This window comes from Vombatus ursinus, unplaced genomic scaffold, assembly GCF_900497805.2.
Source record: "Vombatus ursinus unplaced genomic scaffold, bare-nosed wombat genome assembly UNPS02014833.1, whole genome shotgun sequence".
NCBI classification, from domain to species: domain Eukaryota; kingdom Metazoa; phylum Chordata; class Mammalia; order Diprotodontia; family Vombatidae; genus Vombatus; species Vombatus ursinus.
In genome coordinates, this window is record NW_020954611.1 from 3,614,319 (window position 1) to 3,632,896 (window position 18,578).

The 18,578-nt window shown below is 38.9% G+C and overlaps 1 protein-coding gene across 1 annotated transcript in view; it reads left to right on the forward strand.

The window, feature by feature from the left end:
• The first annotated feature begins 977 nt into the window (after positions 1–977).
• The window catches only part of LOC114026162 (carbohydrate-binding protein AWN-like), a 29,007-nt gene continuing 11,406 nt past the window's right edge, over positions 978–18,578 (forward strand). The window contains exons 1-6 of the mRNA XM_027839780.1: positions 978–1,044; positions 5,181–5,219; positions 6,554–6,701; positions 9,994–10,181; positions 11,939–11,965; positions 14,115–14,265. Coding sequence (XP_027695581.1) covers positions 999–1,044; positions 5,181–5,219; positions 6,554–6,701; positions 9,994–10,181; positions 11,939–11,965; positions 14,115–14,265 — 599 coding nt within the window. The 5' untranslated portion in view covers positions 978–998. The remainder of the gene's footprint in view (positions 1,045–5,180; positions 5,220–6,553; positions 6,702–9,993; positions 10,182–11,938; positions 11,966–14,114; positions 14,266–18,578) is intronic.

Below are 18,578 nucleotides of genomic sequence, written 5' to 3' on the forward strand. Positions count from 1 at the left end.
TTCTTTCTTTCTTTCTTTCTTTCTTTCTTTCTTTCTTTCTTTCTTTCCTTCTCTGGCTTGGAGAGAAACTCCAAGGTAACTTGTCCTTCACTCTCTGAGGGCCCAGAGGCTCAGAAACACTCTTGTTTTAAACACTCTAGCTTTACAAGGAATTTCAAAACACTTCAGTCATGATATAATAACTCTGAGAAAGGTATTCCTTATTACTCTGTCTTATATTCCTGCAGCTACTTTCACTGCCAGAATTCTGTTTCTGTGTGTTTGGTTTTCCCCACTTTGATGAATCTTATCCCCGTTCATCTCCCTTGCGTATTTGTCTCCTCTGTCTGCCTAGAATGTGTGCCATTTACCATGAGAAGATATTTAAGTTAAGTTCCTAATCCAAAGTAGTTGTCAGATTTAGTTAATGCTCATTTGGATGTTTAAGAGTTGTATGCTTGTGTATCAACGAATAGTTTCCCAATGTAATTAATGCATTTTTTCTGTATCATTAATTCATTTATTTTCTTATTCTCAGAGGAAGACATGTAAAAGTATAAGCTGCTTGGCATGATCTGCGAAGAAGCATCATGAAATATAAACGTAACAGAAGCCCATGTTTATGAGAGAAGTTTTGCTAACATTACCTCACAGGGCTCTACATAGGCTCATGTGAAAATCCTTTAATAAGTTAAGAGCTATGCAAACAGGTATTATCAGCCTGGCTTCTCACTTTTCAGAAGTTTACCTCTCCTCTTCCCTGACCACAAAAGGAGGAAAAGAGAGGAAAATGGTCCATTATTTCACAATCTGGGTGAAAAGATTCACTGATGATAGCTGAAGGGGTATAGAAGGGTCGGCAACTAAATTAACTCAAAGGCACGTTATGAAGAATTTTCATTTCCTTTACCCCAGGGATAAAGAAAAGATCATATTTCAGGTTATGTCACTATATAGCCCTCAGCATGCATACTCCAATGCTCACTCTTCAAGCTGGGCTGACAGGATCTCTATTTAGAATGGAGAGGTCAATGGGCTTCATCTGGACCCTCCTTTTGAGTGCAGGTATGTTTCATCCTCACTTGATTTCTGTTCTTTTAATTCCCTGGCTGAAGGTTAGAAGATCTTGCCTATTGATAAAGAACACACATAGTTCTTCTCTAGGCTATTTCCAGGAGGCAGATTTAGGGTTAATGTAGATAAGAATTTCTCAACAGTTATTGCTCTCCAAAAGGGGAATGGGCTGGCTTGGTAGATAGTGGGATCCTCTTCAATGGGGGGCCCTTAAGTAGAGACAAGATGATCACTTGTTGGCAATATTGTGAAGTTTATTTTTGTTCGTGGGTTGGACTATGCAGCCTCAGGTCTCTCTGTGCTTCTGCGATCAGTTTCAGCAAATACCATGTCTTTTCGTACATAGTGCCAAAGATACATTGAATATGGCAGGGCATCTACAGAACTCAGAATAAACAGTAAACATTTTGTGGGTTCTTCCATGTACTCTATCTCATGTATACCCCACAGCAGTGGTGTCAAACGAAAATAGAAACGGTTCCCTGTAGGCCACATATTGACTTAGAAAACCTTAGGTTGTATTGTATATATTAGTTATTTATTTTGTTAAACATCTCCCATCTATATTTTAATCTGGCTTGGTCTGCACTCAAGAGTTTTGCTGGACCACAACGCCCATGGGTTGTGAGTTTGACACCTCTGCTCCACAGGCATTTGGAAAGGGGTGGGAGAAGAGTGACAGGCCCTGGTTTTCAACCTGATGAAAGACGGAAAACTTTATCTCATGTGCAACAAACATTTGGTATCATTGGGCAGGTCAAGGGGATGTTGGTTGTTCCTTCAACCACTTAAGGCTTGTTTATAATAAGAAATCACATTTCTAAAGCATTTAAGATTTATAAAACATTTCCCACATAGCAACTTCTTGTAAGGTAGGTAGTGCAAGTATTACTGTCATTATTTTACATATGAAGATACTGAGGTTTTAGAAAGCTCACAAAGCTCACAAGCTCACAAATGCCAGAGCTAGGATTTGAACACAGATCCACTGCTCCCCAAACCAGAGCCCTTGTACTATATACACTGTGCTGTCTTTCTAGTTTCTGGATAAACTTGAAAGGCCGTGGAATATACTCTATGCTCATATGGGTGCCCAAATCCCTGATTCAAAGTCTAGAAATCCTTTAGACTTGCTATAGGATTCCTGTTCTTAGAGAAAGTTAATATGTGTCTCAAAGGACTTAGGGTTATATTCTGTATTTTGTATATTCGGTTTGTATCAGTAGAAAGTTTGATCAGAACGAGAAAGAGAGAAAAAGAGAGTGTGCCCAGAAGACAGACAAAGAGGCAGATAGAGACACAGAAAACACAAAAGAGGGCAGAATCAAGTCAAATCTGTTCAAATAAACAAATATTCAATGAGTCTCTACTATATTAAAAGTGTTAGGTAGAGGATTTCTGACACTGATTGCCTTAGTTTCTCATCATCTTGATCTGAACCTTTTGTACTCCTTGAGTATATCGTACGTCTTACTGCTGGTATCTAGAAATCCCATCTATTTCTACAGGCTTCCACATGAGAACTTTTAACAAAGTCATCTTATTTGGGGGTAGAGAAGTGGCGTGGTGGATAGAGCGCTGGCCTTGGAGTCAGGAGGACCTGAGCTCAAATCAGTTTCCTCATCTGTAAAATGAGCTGGATGAAATGGCAAATCACTCAAGTATTTTTACTAAGAAAACCCCAAATGGGGTCATGAAGAGTTGGACATGACTGGAACAACTCTGCAACATCTCATTTAAGCCTCACAAGTTACTGTGAGCTCAGCAGAGCAGGCACTATTATTCTTATTATGTAAATAAAAGAAAAATGAATAGAAGTGACTTAGACCACAGGTCTGGCTACTGGACCATATCATGTGAGGATGCAGCCCTCTTTGTTCTAGGTATTCACTAATCCTCTCATTTCTGCCCTAGTCCTTGCCTCAAAGGTCACCAATTCATTCCCAGAAGTCTATCACTAATTAAAATCGTGAAGTCCCAATCAATGCAATCACTGGGATCTTGAAGTTAGAGATTAAGGTAAATCTGAGGGTATTGCTGGAGGCATAAATACATTTGACATTTCCTTGAATTTGCTACCTGGAGCAGGTTTTTTGTTTGTTTGTTTTTTTGTCTTTTGTTTTGCTAAAAGGATAACCGATACATATTGAGTAAGAGGGGAACTAAAGCATGACTTTTCTGTTTACTTTGTAGCCACTGGAGTAAAAAGAAAGTTGGCTGCTAAACTTTAAAACAAAGAGCTTAATATCAAATTGCCCTTGGTTATCATTCAATTATTTCAAAGTGCTTTGTATTTTATCACTCAGTGAACTTGTCTTTGTGAAGGTGCAGGAGATAACATATACAAATGCAGGTTACTAAGCCTAAACTATTATTATCTGTATTGACCCATGACAAGGTAAATCCAGTGATATCAAAAGTTAGTGCATTGTTAGTAAAAGGCCACAGCGATGTTTCTTAAAAGGGAAATAGATTGCTTTCCATGGGGAAATGAATAGGTTGTGCTTATGAAACTGAGTGCTGACAGTTTCTTGGAAAAGTATATTCATACAACAAAAAAGTTTCACACGTTATTTCACTTGGTTCATATAACAGACCTGTTTAATTTGTATTTTGCTCCTGTTTCCTCTGCCAAGGTGAATGGAATGGACTGGAAAGGATAGGACAAAAATGCCTAATACAAAAGTAAGGAGAAAGTAAGAAAACTGCTCTGGGTGGGTTCAAGTCATGAGGCCCATTCAACTCTGCTGTGGTTGGACTACAGCAAAAGTAATGAATTTTGTTCTGGGAACCACATTTTGAGAAAGACAATGAGCTGGATGCAGTGATGGGTGCCTGTCGTAATTCCTGCAACTAGGGAATCTGAGCCTGCAAATCTAATCGATTTTGGAGGTTTGACCTATAGTGGGCAAAAGTTGATTAGGTGTCTACATTGGCTGGCATTAATATGGCAACTCCCTAGGATCTGGGGACCACAAGGATGCCTAAAGAAGGGCAAACTGGCCTGGGTCAGAATAAAGCTCATGTACTGATCTGTCGTGGGATGACTCCATGAGTGGTCCCTTCCCTTCCAACCTGGAAGATAGGGAGAATCAGTCTAAAAAAATGCTGGTGATAAACTGATGAGTGTCTAGAGGAGAGCAGCCAGTAAAGAGAGGGACCTCAAGCTCATTTTATCTGAGGATAGTTTAAAAGAGATGAAAAAGATTTTTTTTGGAGAAGGGGGTTTGATAGTTGTCTTCAAATATTTAAAGGCTATCACACAGAAAAGGGATAAGATTTGTTCTCCTTGGTTCTAGAAAGCACAACTTAGAATAATGGGAAGAGATTGCAAAGAAGCCCATTTCAGTTCAGTAGAAAGAAAAATATCCTGACTATTAGAGAACTATCCAAAAGAGAAATGGTCTACTTCTGGAGGTAATTGGCTTCCTCTAATACAAGCAAAGGTTGGATGACTATTTCTTGAGGACATCATTGAGGGCACTCTTGTTTAGGTGTGGGCTGCATTTGATGGCCTCCAAAGTTCTTTCTAACTCTGGGTGTTCTATGATCTCTGAAATTAATATGATAGAACAGAAAATGCCCAATCAAATTATCAGGCAGGACAATGCAAAGAGCATGAGTTATGATAAATGTTGAGGTTAATAAATAACTGACTCCCCAAAACCTTAGTGAGCAAAATGCTAACCTATTTAAGTGGTTTTGACCTTTTCCCTGAGAATGAGAAATAGAAAATAATTTTCTTTCAGATGTTGTTGTTCAGTCACATCTGACTCTTTGTGACCCCATTTGGGGTTTTCTTGGCAAAGATACTGTAGTGGTTTGCCATTTCCTTCTCCAGCTCATTTTATAGATAAGAAAACTAAGGCAAAGAGAATTATGTGACTTGCCTAGAGTCATGTGGCTAGTATGTGTCTAAAGGTGGATTTGACTTCAGGTATTCCTGACTCTAGCCCAGTGCTCTATCCACTGGCCACCTTGCTGCCCCATTCCTTCAGATACTAGCCCCCTCTCATTATAAAGATGTGATTTCTTTCCATATAGATATATTGTCTTGGATAGACTTGGATTTCTAAAACGTATAAACCATAGAGTGGTACCTAATCTCCATCTGTTTCTATCAATAGGCATTGTGTGGATTGTCTCATCAGAGACGACAAGGACTGGTGAGCATCATCTCAGCCCTTTTGGGTGCCATATTTTTATTATATATTTCTCATTTTCATGTCATGACAATGTAAGTCCTCTAATAAGAGAATTACGTGTAGTTGAAATTAGCTTCCCAGAGGAAATGTTTCTTTCCTGTTGGGCTGCTAGGTATTGAAAACCATTATGGGATATTCCACATTAGGTGATTATGGCCTCATTTTACTTCCTGTCTGGTTTTGAATGCACACCTGAATGTAGACATTTACTTTATCTCATACTCGACTTTCCTGGGAGATGTCACTCCTGGTTTTAGGTATGGACCATCCCTAGTATAGCTCTTAAACTCTGCTGAAAAAGTGCAAGGTAAAATATGCACCCTTCAACTCTTTGGAAGGTGGACTGTAGCTGTGTCTAGGGGAAGATCATGCATCTTAAACAGCTGCTGAGAAAAACCTCAGGGAGAAGTGACATTCATGATAATCTTAAAGAATGTGAAAAGACACAGATGAGAACAAGAAATAGGTTAAATTTACAACCTGAGGGCTTTGGGTCAGACAGAAAGAAACCCTTGCTGATGACTATTGACTTCTTATATAGTTAAATAAGGGTAATAGAACACTTTTTTGGGGGGGGTGAAAAATAGAGAAGGTTGTCATTTGCCCAGCAGGTTAGTTCTCCTGGAGGGTCTAACATTTTCCATTTATCTTGAAAGAACCATCCATGCTCAGGCCTAGGCAGTTTCTCTGGCTGTTCCCCATGCTGGGAATATTCTCCCTCCTCATTTCCACCACTGCATCTCCAAACCTTAAGTCCTAACTAAAATACAATCTATAGTAAACCTTTTTCAACCCTTTAAGTCAAGTGCCTTCTCTCTCTTTATAATTTCCTATTTATCCTGTACATGGGTTGGGTTTTTTTTTTTTTTTTTGGTACATATTTGTTGATTTGTTGTTCCCCCAAGACATTGTTAGCTCCTTCAGTACAGGGACTGTGTTTTGCCTCTTTTTGTATCCCCAGCACTTAGCACAGTGCCTAGCACATAGTAGGTGCTTAATAAATCTTTATCCACTGACTGATCTTGTTACTTTTGCCAATCTGATGGGTATATGGGAGATTTCAGAAGTTTTTAATTTTAATTTGTTATTATTGGTCATTTGGAGCATTCTTTCACATGACTGATACATTCATTTTCTCCTGATGTGAATCATTTTTTAATCCCTTATTTGTAAAGACACCTAAATCCCTTAAGGTATCCTGAACAATACTGGGGAACGGAAAATATTTCCAATGTATATCATGGATGGAAAGCTCACCTTTCCATAACCTTCTAATCTTTTTGTTTTGTTTTTAGCATCACCTGTCTGTGGTGGAATTCTCACAAAGCCTTCAGGGAAATTCTCCAGCCCCAAGGGACCTACACACTCAGTGTCCTTCAAGTGTATCTGGTCCATCCAAGTGGCATACTCTCACAGAGTCTCACTGGCTTTTCCTCACCTCAAGTAAGTACTAAGTATTTTTTTTTCCATAGAATCTTTTCTTATACTTCCAATGTGTAGAGATGCATTACTATATCTTTTATAAGCTATTATTCATTGACCTTAGTACTAGAGCCAAATGTCTACCTCTCCCATAGGGAGGACCAGGATATATGCCAGGAATAAGTAGCTGTCTGGATGGCATGAGTTGAGGGAGCCCCCTTGACCTGCTGTGGGAACTGAAATTTCTAATATCTGCCAGAGGCATTTGCATTTGAATTGAATTAAGGTGTTACGTGATTACAGCCTGAGAGCTGGAATTTCCTCACAACAACCATAGAAGGCAGTTTATGAAAGTATTACTACCTCCAGTTTATAGAAGTGGAAACTGAGGTCAAAGATTTTAAGCAATTTGTCTTTGATCATAGGGAGAGTAAGTGCCAGAGTCAGAATTTGAATCAGTCTCCTGACTCCAAGCCCAGTTATCTTTTCACAATACCATACTGCTCTCCTTTGTTTGATGTGACATATGATTAGGAAGTGGACTTGGGGAAAGAGGAGACAGAGTGATGGAGAATTAATGGGAGGTAGCTGGAGATAATCCAGAGCGTAGGAGGATGTTTGGGTTAGTGAAAAGGGCATCAAGAAAGCACTGATGGGGGCAGCTAGATGGTGCAGTGGATAGAGCATTGGCCCTGGAATCAGGAGAACCTGAATTTAAAACCAGCCTCAGACACATAATACTTACTAGCTGTGTGACTCTGGGTAAGTCACTTAATCCCAATTACCTTACTGAGAGAGAGAGAGAGAGAGAGAGAGAGAGAGAGAGAGAGAAACACTGATTGATGAGGGAAGGACAAGGTGAAACCAAGATTTACTGCACAGTGTTGCCTTGTCTGTGTGCTAATGTTGAATAAATAGATTTTCTGAAATGGTTCTCTTTTGCCCTCATCTTCCCTTTAAAATAATGTTTATGAGCTACTTAGATCTACAGAGCACTGGACTACCAGTCAGCATTCACCTGAAGTCTGGCCTTTGTTACATCACGCCTTCATTGTTTTATGGAAGAGATTTTGGCTTGTGACAGAGAAAAACACCTTAACATCTTTGTTATCCCAAACAAAGTATGGCATTTTTGATAAGGGATAAATTCTCCATTTCTGAAAGTGTTCAGGCTGAGGTTAGATGAATCTTCAGGTCAGGGATACAGTAGGTTCTTTCTTGAGGGAAGGGATTGGTCTAGCTGGCCCAGAGGGGCCCTTCTATTTCTAAGGGTTTCTGAATCCCAGAAAGAGACTTTTACTACCATACCTTATTTTGTCCATCAGAAAATGATTATGGTCATTTTTGAACTGTGATAAGAGGAGTCAGTAACTCAGTCAACGATCATTTATTAAGTTACTACTATGTGCCAAACACCGTTCTAAAAGTTCTGAGGATACGTGGAAAGGCAAATGACAGTCCTTGCTCTCAAGGAGCTCACAGTCTAAAGGGAGGAGATAATATACAAAGAACTACAGTTTCAATCAATGACTCCCAGGTGGGAAGATATTGAGAAGGGCTGCAAAAATCTCTAAGGGTAAAATGAGGCAGTTTGAAGACAATTATGGTCACAGAAAACTCATAGGTGGATAGAACTAGTCAATGAAAGCTGATGTATCTCTCAAGAAGCGGTTTTAATTCTCACCTCTTTTACTCCTTAAGCCAAATCATTCAATAAAACTTTCGTACGGAGGCAGTATGTTATAGCGGGTCTAAGAGCCGGGAGAACTGGGCTCTCACCCATTTTGTAACTGATGTAGTTTTTGAAGGTAGGGAACATCATAATTTCTCTGGGCATTTACTTTCTCTCTGTCAAATGTGAATAATAGTCCTTACTTCATAGGGTCATAGTGGGGATCTAATGGGATAATTTATGTGAGAACCTTTTGAAATCAATAGAAGCTCTAAACTGATAAGAGATTGTACTATATTATTATCAATAACAATTATTTATTATTATTATTCATGTATATGGAGAGAGACAACATGGTGTAATGAATGCAGGGTTGGTCTTGGAATCAGGAAGACTTAGGCTGAAGTGCTGCTTCTGACACATGCTAAATTCGTATTCAAATCATAAATTCTCAGTGTTCCCAAGCAGCTCTCTAAGACTCAAAGTTACAGAAGATTGGTGGAGGGAGCTTCCACTAAGGGAGTGCCTCAAATCAATGAAATCACAAATCTTAGGTTGAGACGTCCTCCTTCTCCCTCCCCTGTGTATGTGGTATGTGGTGTGTGTGTGTGTGTGTGTGTGTGTATGGTATGTATTTGTATTTATGTGTGTATATGTAGATAAATGTGTATGTGGTATATGTATATGTAGATATAAGTGTATGTGGTTGTGTATGTATAGGTAATATGTGTATGTGATTATGTATGTATGTGTATATGTGTGGTATATGTACCTGTAATGTACATGTCTATGGCTAATGTGTGTGTCTATGCATGTGGTGTGTATGTGTATGTGTTGTGTCTTTAGATAATTAACAGTGATTGGCCAATGTTATTCATTACTTGGAAACAAAACTGGGGAAGTTGTGGTTTCCGAGAACCTGGCTTCTAATCCTAACTTTGCTACTTACTAGTTTGTATGACTTTGAGCCTGTTATCTAGCTAGCCTCTTTGTCTCTCAGCTTGCCAGTCTGATCAGTGAGGAGTTTAGATTGGGCGACTTCTTAGGATATTTTCAAGTTTTAAATAATGTGTTCCAGTGATATACACTGTAATGCCAGGTAGAAATGATTTGGGGGGTTATTCATTATATTACTCTCTCTATAGTGATGCTAATACAGTGGTTGAATAATGAGAGCATGTCTACAAATTGACTTGAGAATCAAAGTCTCTTTGAGCTAGCCTGCCTTTCACGAGGGCAGGGACTGTATCTGAACTGCGTTTTTTGGTACTGAGCCCAGCATTTCACCCTCATAAAACCATATCCATTTTTGATGTGGAAACCCTTATTAGTGCCAAGACTTTTGGTGGCACAAAACTTCTCTTCTAAATCATTGTTAGCTGAGGCTGCTGGGGAGGCAGGGGCTGTTTCCAAGGCTGGGGTGGTTTCCAAGGTGCATCTGCCCGGGAGTTGCGTCCTGGAGTGATGGCCACAGAAGTTAGGCTAGAAATTAGGCCTGTAGTTTGGGGCATTGCCATTTCCACATTATTGGCCTCAGGGTGCTGGGTTACCTCTCTTGTGGTCTTCTAATAGATGAGAAAAGGTCTTTTTAAGGAGAATGACATTAGACAGACTACGTATTTTTTTTACCTTCACATTCAGTTTAAGCTGTTCCACTGAATATGTTGAAGTACTTGATGGGACCCCAACTTCTCGTTCTTTGGGGAAAGTGTGCAATGGACTCTACCTCACCTACCAGTCCTCTTCAAACATCATGACTGTTGTGTTCTCTAGAAATTCGAGCCAGTCCTCTACTTGGTTTGATGGCTATTACTATGCTGAGCTGGAAGGTAAGTGTAGGTGAGCCTCAGATGACTCCTATCGCCCAGGACAATACTTCTTCATGAGAAGCACATTCATTTCTGGGTTCAGCAATTCAAAAATACAGACCTAGCAATTAATGTTCTGGATTAAGTTGGGAGGCTCTTGGACTCCCAGAATGAAAAGAAGGGGAAGGGAAGAAGTCTACCTCTATAGGATGATCAACATTCAAAAGTAAAATATTTGACCCAATATTAAGATGTTTTTTAATATCCAGATGTTTGGTCTATTACAGCCTTGGTGGGTGTCTTTTTCCCCCGATTTCATACGCCATTCAGATGTTTGTACATACTCCTATAATTTCATTAAAGGGAAATGTCTAACCATATAATAAGCCCTTTGGAATCCATGAATATTATATAAATATGTATACACACATGTGTGTATATGTATATAAATATGTGTACATATATGTACATGCATATATCACAGGCTATGGCTATAAGTTACTCTTAAACCCCAAATCTGTCTTGTGGGCCAGGGAACACATATTCATTAATTTCACAAATATTTATCCAGTGCCTGTGAGCTGCTAAGCAATGTGAGGGATACAGAAATACCCTAATCCTTGAAGCTGTAAATGACAAGCTTATGGTATAGTTGGGGAACTAAGGTATATATATGTAAAGGTGACTAACAATACAGTTTGGTGCTGAAATAAGGAAAGAGTCACCAACAATTAGAACTTGAATGAATTTCCTTGTTTAGCAATGAATTCTCATCTGTGAAAGTCCTGGAGTAAATATTGGGTAGCCACATGCTGGGGGTGTTACAGGGAGTATTGCTGTTTGAAATATATGTTAGAATACATTACCTTTAGGTCCCTTAAAATGCTAAGATTCTGATCCTGAAGGATGATGGCCCAAGAATGTCATGTCAGCATTGTTTCTGCATATATGTGTATACTATATATATATGTGTGTGTGTGTGTATATTATATATATATGTATATCTATATCTATACCTATATGTCAAGGACACACAATAATTTCTATTCCAAAAGGAAAAGAAAACCATGAGTCAAGGAAGGCTTCACGGAGGAGGTGGCAATTATGCTGGCATTTAAAGATTGATAGGCTTTAGACTTCCATAGAAGGAGAAGGGAATTTCAGACAAATGATCAGAAGTGCCAAGTCAAACATTCAACGGAGTGTCTGGGCAGTACTGAGAGCAGAAAAAAAGAGGAGCCTTCTCCCTGGTTCTTTATAGATTTTCCCAAGGATTAACTTTGGTTAGGCTTATATAGGCCAAATATTATAGGATGGTTAAAAAAAAGAATGCTGGATTTGGAGTGAAAAAATGTGGGTTCAAATCCCAATTTTACTGTTATATGACATTGAAAAAGTCTCTTAAACCATCTCAGTTTTCTATAAGGTCACTTCCAACTCTAAATCTCTCTCTCTAATCTGCTTCTGGACAAGGAGAGCAAAATGAAGAGTAAGAAATATAGCAAAGAGAGGAATGGGATTCAGGGAGAGATAAAGCATACCAATGATGGGTATTCTGGAATATAGAAAGTGGAGGTATGGCCTGAACAGAAACTTGGATATGTATGTTATCTGGTTACATGAAGGGAAGGTGATCATTGCATATGTAAATCCTTCCTTATGCCAGGGCTACCACAATCTGAGGCCTTAATATCTTGTGTAAAGCTCACTGACATTTTTCATGAATAAGAATAATCTAAATCCTAATATTGACTTTTCCTGTTGTTCTGATCTTCCAGCTCCTACATCGACCGTAGTGCCAACAAGTAAGTAATGCTTCTTTTCTTGAGTCAAAACCATGCCACAATAGGGGAGTTGTTTGTGGATTTCTGGTGATCTTTGTGGATGAAGGAAAGGTTTCAGAAGGATACAATAATAGTGTCAATAATATCAGTTGTTTTATTTTCTAGTTGCTATGTCTTGGGCTCAGTTCTTGTCTCTTTCCTGTCTTCCCAGTTTTAGAGCTAGCACTCAATGTTATTAAAGTAGGGCAAGTAGGAGGCAGGATGGTGCCAGCCTTGGGATTCAAGGAACCTTGATTCTAAGAAGGCTCAGCCATTAGTTACTTCTGTAGCCTTGTTATTGTTATTTAGTCATTTTTCAGTCATGTCTGACTCTTTGTGACCCCATTTGAGGATTTTTTTTGGCAGATACTGGAGTGGTTTACCATTTCCTTCTCCAGCTTATTTTACACATGAGGAAACTGAGGTAAACAGGAAATGACTTACCCAGGGTCACACAGCTAGTAAGTATCTGAGGCCAGATTTGAACTCAGAAAGATGAGTCTTCCTGACTCTAGGCCCTGCACTCTCTCCAATGTACCACCTAGTTGTCCCTAGCTATACCTATCCGTGTTAGCATTAGGCATATCATTAAGAATGACTAATAGACTGCATAGCTTGGAATTAGTAAATTTTGAATTTAGATCTTGCTTCTGACACATACAAGCTGTGGCAAATTAACCTTTGTGAGTGATACTTTCCTTTTATATAAAATGGGGATAGTAGGATCTGTAGTGCCTCCTTCCCAGGGCTTCTGTGAAAATCAAAAGAGAAAAAGGATGTAAGGTGTTTGGAAAAATTTCAAAACACTTCATAAATATTGATTATTGCTATTAACTTCTCTGGGACTAAGTTTTCTCATCTATGAAGTGGGAATCATAACATCCATTTTACAAGTTTATTTGGACAAGACCTGTGATTTCATTTGTTAGGGAAACCCCAACATAGAAATTCTTTAACCAAGGAAGATTGGTGCTTGTCTCCAACTTAGAATCTCAGAGAGTGGACTAGGGGTATTGGGAGGCTAAGTGACTTACCTAAGGTAACAGCCACCACACAGGCTATGAATTCAGGTCTTCCAGGGATAGTTCTCTATCCACCGCACCATATTCCTCCTCTACTAAACAGATGTGGAAATGCTTTAGTAAATATAAGTGATTGGTATTTATCTATCTATCTATCTATCTATCTAACTATCCATCCATCCATCCATCCATCTATCCATATGTGTATGTATGCATGTATTTATGTGTGTATATATGTGTGTAGATATGTTCACACACACATATTATTGTTGTTCAGTCATTCAGTCTCGTCAGACTCTCTGTGACCCCATTTGAGGTATGTATGTGTATATGTACATATTAAGGTAGTATTATATTATATAGAGTATAACACAATACAGTACAGTATAGTACAGTATAGCATCTACAATATTGTTACAGAGACTGCATAGTGTGATGGAATTCCTTGGAGGCAAGGGACCCAAATTCAGGTCCTTAGCCTTACCATTTACTAGCTATGTGACCTCAGACCTTAGTCATTTCACTGCTCATCTTCTTTTTACATCAAATAAGAGGGTTGGACTAGTTGGTATGAGATGCCCTTTAGTTTGCATATTCTATGATTTTGTGATTATTTGGACTAAATCATTCAGATTAACAGGGGTTAAATCCTGGCTCTCCTTTAAATTAGACTTTGTAGATGTCAATGGCAGAGGTAAAGCAGCCACCTGCAGATGTTAATAAACAACACTCCATCAGTTCATCCAAGCAATCCAAGCAACAAATGTCAGTCAGAGTGTTATTCTGGTCAAAATTGGGTAAGAAAAAAAATTGGGTAAGAAAAAAAAAGGACAGAATAAGAGGTATGGAGAAACTAGGAGTAGAACTCCAAACAAATGCATAGATTAGGCAATCTTACAACTACAAAGGACCTATCCAACTCTCATTTTAATTTTTAAAAATGCTTTATTGATAACAACTCTCACTTTATGTATGAGGAAAGCACGGCCCCAAGAGGTAACTTGTCTAAGGTCTCACAGACAGTGATGGAGTCAGGACTTAAGCCCAAGTGTCTTGACTCTTTTAACTTGACCACATTGCCAACTGGTCCTTTTTTCCTCCCTTTGTAGCTGCTCTACGTTGTGGAGGTCTACTTATCCAGCCCAAAGGGACATTTTCTAGCCCATCGTATCTGGAAAACTATCCACACAGTGTGCAATGTGTCTGGGAGATTGAAGTGCCAAAGACCTACCAGATAAGCCTTACCCTGAAAACATTCAAGTAAGTGAGAAGACAACTAGATTATTGATATTAAGAAAACTCTCAGTCCATCTTCACCTAGAGAGGATCTTAATTGGTTTGTTGGGTATTTATTTCTATCATATCTGCAAAATCAAGTTTTGCATTTCATTGTTCTACCTAGATTATTCGTGTGGAAGCTCCAATTCCTTTATAGTGCTGATATGGGAGGAATAAGACTAAAACTGGCCAAATGGGAAAATCAGATTTTAGTTGCCTTCTGCCATATGGAATTATAACCCTCTGCAAAACTGTGAAGCCTGCTGAATTGCTTTTGGCACCCCTAAATTCCCTTTATGTACCCTTTCCTGCTTTTACTGATTAACAGATTGTTTGAGGAGCAACATGGGAGAGTGCTGGATTTGGAGTCAGAGAACCTTGTTCAAATTCTGCTTTGTCTGTTACATATAACCTATGACCTTGGACAAGTAATTTATCCTCTTTGGGTCTCAGATTTCTCCATTTTTAAATAAATTGGGTCAAATGACCTCAGAAGTCCCTTTTAGCCCTAAATCTATGGTCCTATGATTTTTATTGGATGGAAATGATTTGCCCAAGGTCATGCAACCAGTTAGTGGAGAGTTGGGATTAGAAAGCAGACCAGATGACTCCCAGCCTGCTACTGTCTTCTATACTAGCCTATCTCTCAGGATGTTGTGGCAAAATAATGATAATAACAATCATAATCATAACAATTATACAGCTTGCATTTGTAAGGTCATCAGAAGCTATAGTTGATAACACAGAAAACAAAGAGACATTTGTTACAGAATAGAAGTTATTCCCTCCCTTACCCCTACCAAACTCAAAGAAATCTTGTGAACTCTAAAAAATAAGTTTCTATTTACTTTAGCCTTGCTTGCAAGCTTATCTGCATTTCAGCTTTGCTACAAAACTTTATCATTGTTTAGCCTACAAGACTGTCCATTTATCAGCCTGATAGTGTGGACTGAGATGAAGAGGGTTTGAAGGAACAAGGGCAAAGAAGAGATAGTGACTCATCCCTTTGAGAAGACTAGAAAACAGTTTCTAAAATGGAGGTACTAATGTGAAAAGAGGGAAGATAAGTGAGCCCCCATGACCTCCTATAATAGATATAAGTGAATCTGTTAAATGAAATGTTAACAAGCTAATTACAATGACATGGCAATCCCTCCCCCAAGGGAGGGATCCCTAATGGTGCAATTTTAGACACCATTGTGCCTAGGTAGGGCGCTCCATTAATATGCTGTCTCCAGGGTATCCACCCTAATTACCCCAGTTGGTAATAACCTACCCCCTTGGATTTCATATAGTTCTTTGATTTTTAACCCTCTAATACATATTTTAAGTAAGGATGCATATATTATAGCTACCCGTGCTCTTATATTCCTCCTATTAGACTGTGAAGAGGTGGATTTTTTAATATATTGATTAGTTTTGCTGAACGTCTTTTCTCTTCTTTTTATTATTTTATTATAAGGGATGGCTTTCTAAAAGGGGGTGAGAGAAAGGCACAGTGAAAAATGTAAGTGATGATAAAACAAAACATGTCAATAAAAATTTACTTTGGAAAGAAATAATCAGATAATTTCAATTTAGAGTACAGGCCCTCGTCTCTCATGGGCTTGTCCTACACAGTGAGACCATTGGGGTTTTATGCTAGAGTTAAAACCCTACTACCTTACTCAGACTCATGCTCTGATTCCCTCAAACCAATGCTTCTATTTAAACTGAAAACCACTCGGCAGAGCAGAGATGAGCTTTCCCTGAGCTCAATACTCGGGTGGTCAGGGTTCTTCTACTCCACCTCCTCCAGGACCTCAAAGTTCCTAGGAATCTCGCTCAGTGTTCAAAAACCAAGGCCATACCCATTCTCTCTAAGGCAAGAGCTAATCTAATAGCTGCTGAACGTTTCTGAAGAAGGTTAGCTGGAACTCTCAGGGAAGGTGCCAAACTGGAGCCCTTGCCTTTGTAAGAATTATTATGGCCTTGGTTTTTGAGTGTTGAGTGAGATTCCTAGGAACTTTGACGTCCTGGAGGAGGTGGAGAAGAATCTTGACCACCCGAGTATTGAACTCAAGGCAAGTGTGACTTCACCATTCCTCTCTGCTCTGCTAAATGGTTTTGCAGTTTAAATAGCATGGGTTTGAGGAAATCAGAGCAGGAGTCTGAGTAAGGTAGTAAAGTTTTAACTCTAGCATAAAATCTCAACGGTCTCATTTTCTAGGACAAGCCCACAAGAGACGAAGTCTCCATTGTTTTGCCTATACTCTAAATTGAAATTATCTGATTATTTCTTTCCAAAGTAAATTTTTATTGACATCTCTTATTTTCACATCATTTACATTTCCCACTGTATTTCTCTCCCACCCCTTCTACAATGCCATCCCTTAGAGTTTAAAAAAAAAAAAGTAGGAAGGAAAAAAAGTTCAGCAAAACTAATATATCAAAAAAAAAACAAAACCCCAAAACCTCATGGGGGCAGCTAGGTGGCGCAGTGGATAGAGCACCAGCCCTGAAGTCAGGAGGACCTGAGTTCAAATCCGGCCTCAGACCAAACACTTGACACTTACTATCTGTGTGACCTGGGCAAGTCACTTAACCCCAACTGCCTTAAAAACAAAACAAACAAAAAAAACAACCTCATGTTCTATTCAGTGTTCCATATGCGTGGTACCCCACTTTTGCAAAGAGACAGGGGAGATATCTTCTTTTTTTGAGGCCAGTCACCAATCAGTATCAGTCATTTGTGTCAACATAATGCAAAAGAAACTTACTGGGTTACTACATTTTCAATTAGTTGTTTTGCTGACATCTTGATACAACCCCAAATAGCTCTGTTTAGCTCTTTAAAGAGTATGACACCAGACTAAGCATTTAGATTTTTTTAAAAGGCAAATAATTATTTTTAGAGCTGGACACCAAAGAACATAAATATTTCTTTTGGGCAGAGGTTCTCAATGTGTGGACTCCTGGGGATCCCTAGGACAATTCAGGGGAACCATTAGGTCAAAACTACTTTCATGGTAATACCAAGATATTTCAATTTCTAATATTGAAGATATGCAGAGATATAACCCACTAAACAAAAACTTTTGGGGGTCCTCAATAATTTTTGATAGCATAAAGAAGTCCTGAGACCAAAAAGTTGACAACTGTTGCTCTAGGGAGTAGAAGATAGTCCCCCACTTCTCAATTATAATGACCAAGGATATGGGGGAGAGTGTCTCTGTAGTATAGTAAAAAGTTCATTGAATTTGGCGTCTTCAATTCAAATCTTCAGTTTGAATCCTGGTTTTATTACTTACTAGCTATGTGACCTTAGGAAAGTCACTTGACTTCTCTGAGACTTAGGTTGTTAAAATGGGGATGAGAATACCTATCTCTTACTATCTTGAAGGGTTGCCATTAAGGGATACATGACAGATTATGTGAAGGATTTTTTAAATGAAAAATTATATTTATAAATATCAGGCATTATTATACAAAAAACAGTAACAAATGCAAAAGTATTTAGCACCTATGACATACCGGGCATTTTACCACCACCACCATCCTCCTCAGTTTGGTGCCTGATAAGCTTTAGCCTTACTGTGGTTCAGAACTCCTGAGCTCAAGCAACCCACCAATGACAGCTTCCTCCAGTAGCAAGGATTACAGGCATGCACCACCATGCTCCACATCATTTCTCTTGAAAAAATTGGCCACTAATGTATGAATGTCCCAAATGCCTGAGTGATGATATAACCTCAGTTTTAATTTCTATTTCCCAGGAATGAACACTCCCTTAGCTGTTCTTCAAGCCATGTTGACATCTTTGATGGGTCCCAAAGCTCATCTGATCTGCTAGGGCGTTTCTGTGATGCTTCCAATGAGACATTTTTGTCTCCTTCCAACAAGATGAAAGTACAATTTTTTAGTGACCCATTTGTCACCAAATCTGGATTCCAGGCTTCTTATTTTGCTCTTCCACAGGATAATAATGACACAGGCAAGGAAAAAATTATGTTTCTCTCTCCCCACCCCTGCTCTTTCCATACCCCACCAATCTCAGGTTGCCTAAGTGCTACAGGGATAAAACAACAAACCAAAACAAAACCACCTCATTTATGATTCATGTTCATATCTAGCCCTAGCCTTTGTTTAGAGGAATTTTCCCCAATTCGACGCTCAGTCAAAATTCTTAACATTGCATGTCTTCCTTTTTCTTGGCTTAGGAGATTTGGGTGGTAGATGAAAAAGGAAATGAGAGAGAGAGAGAGAGAAAGAGAGAGAGAGAGAGAGAGAGAGAGAGAGAGAGAGAGAGAGAGAGA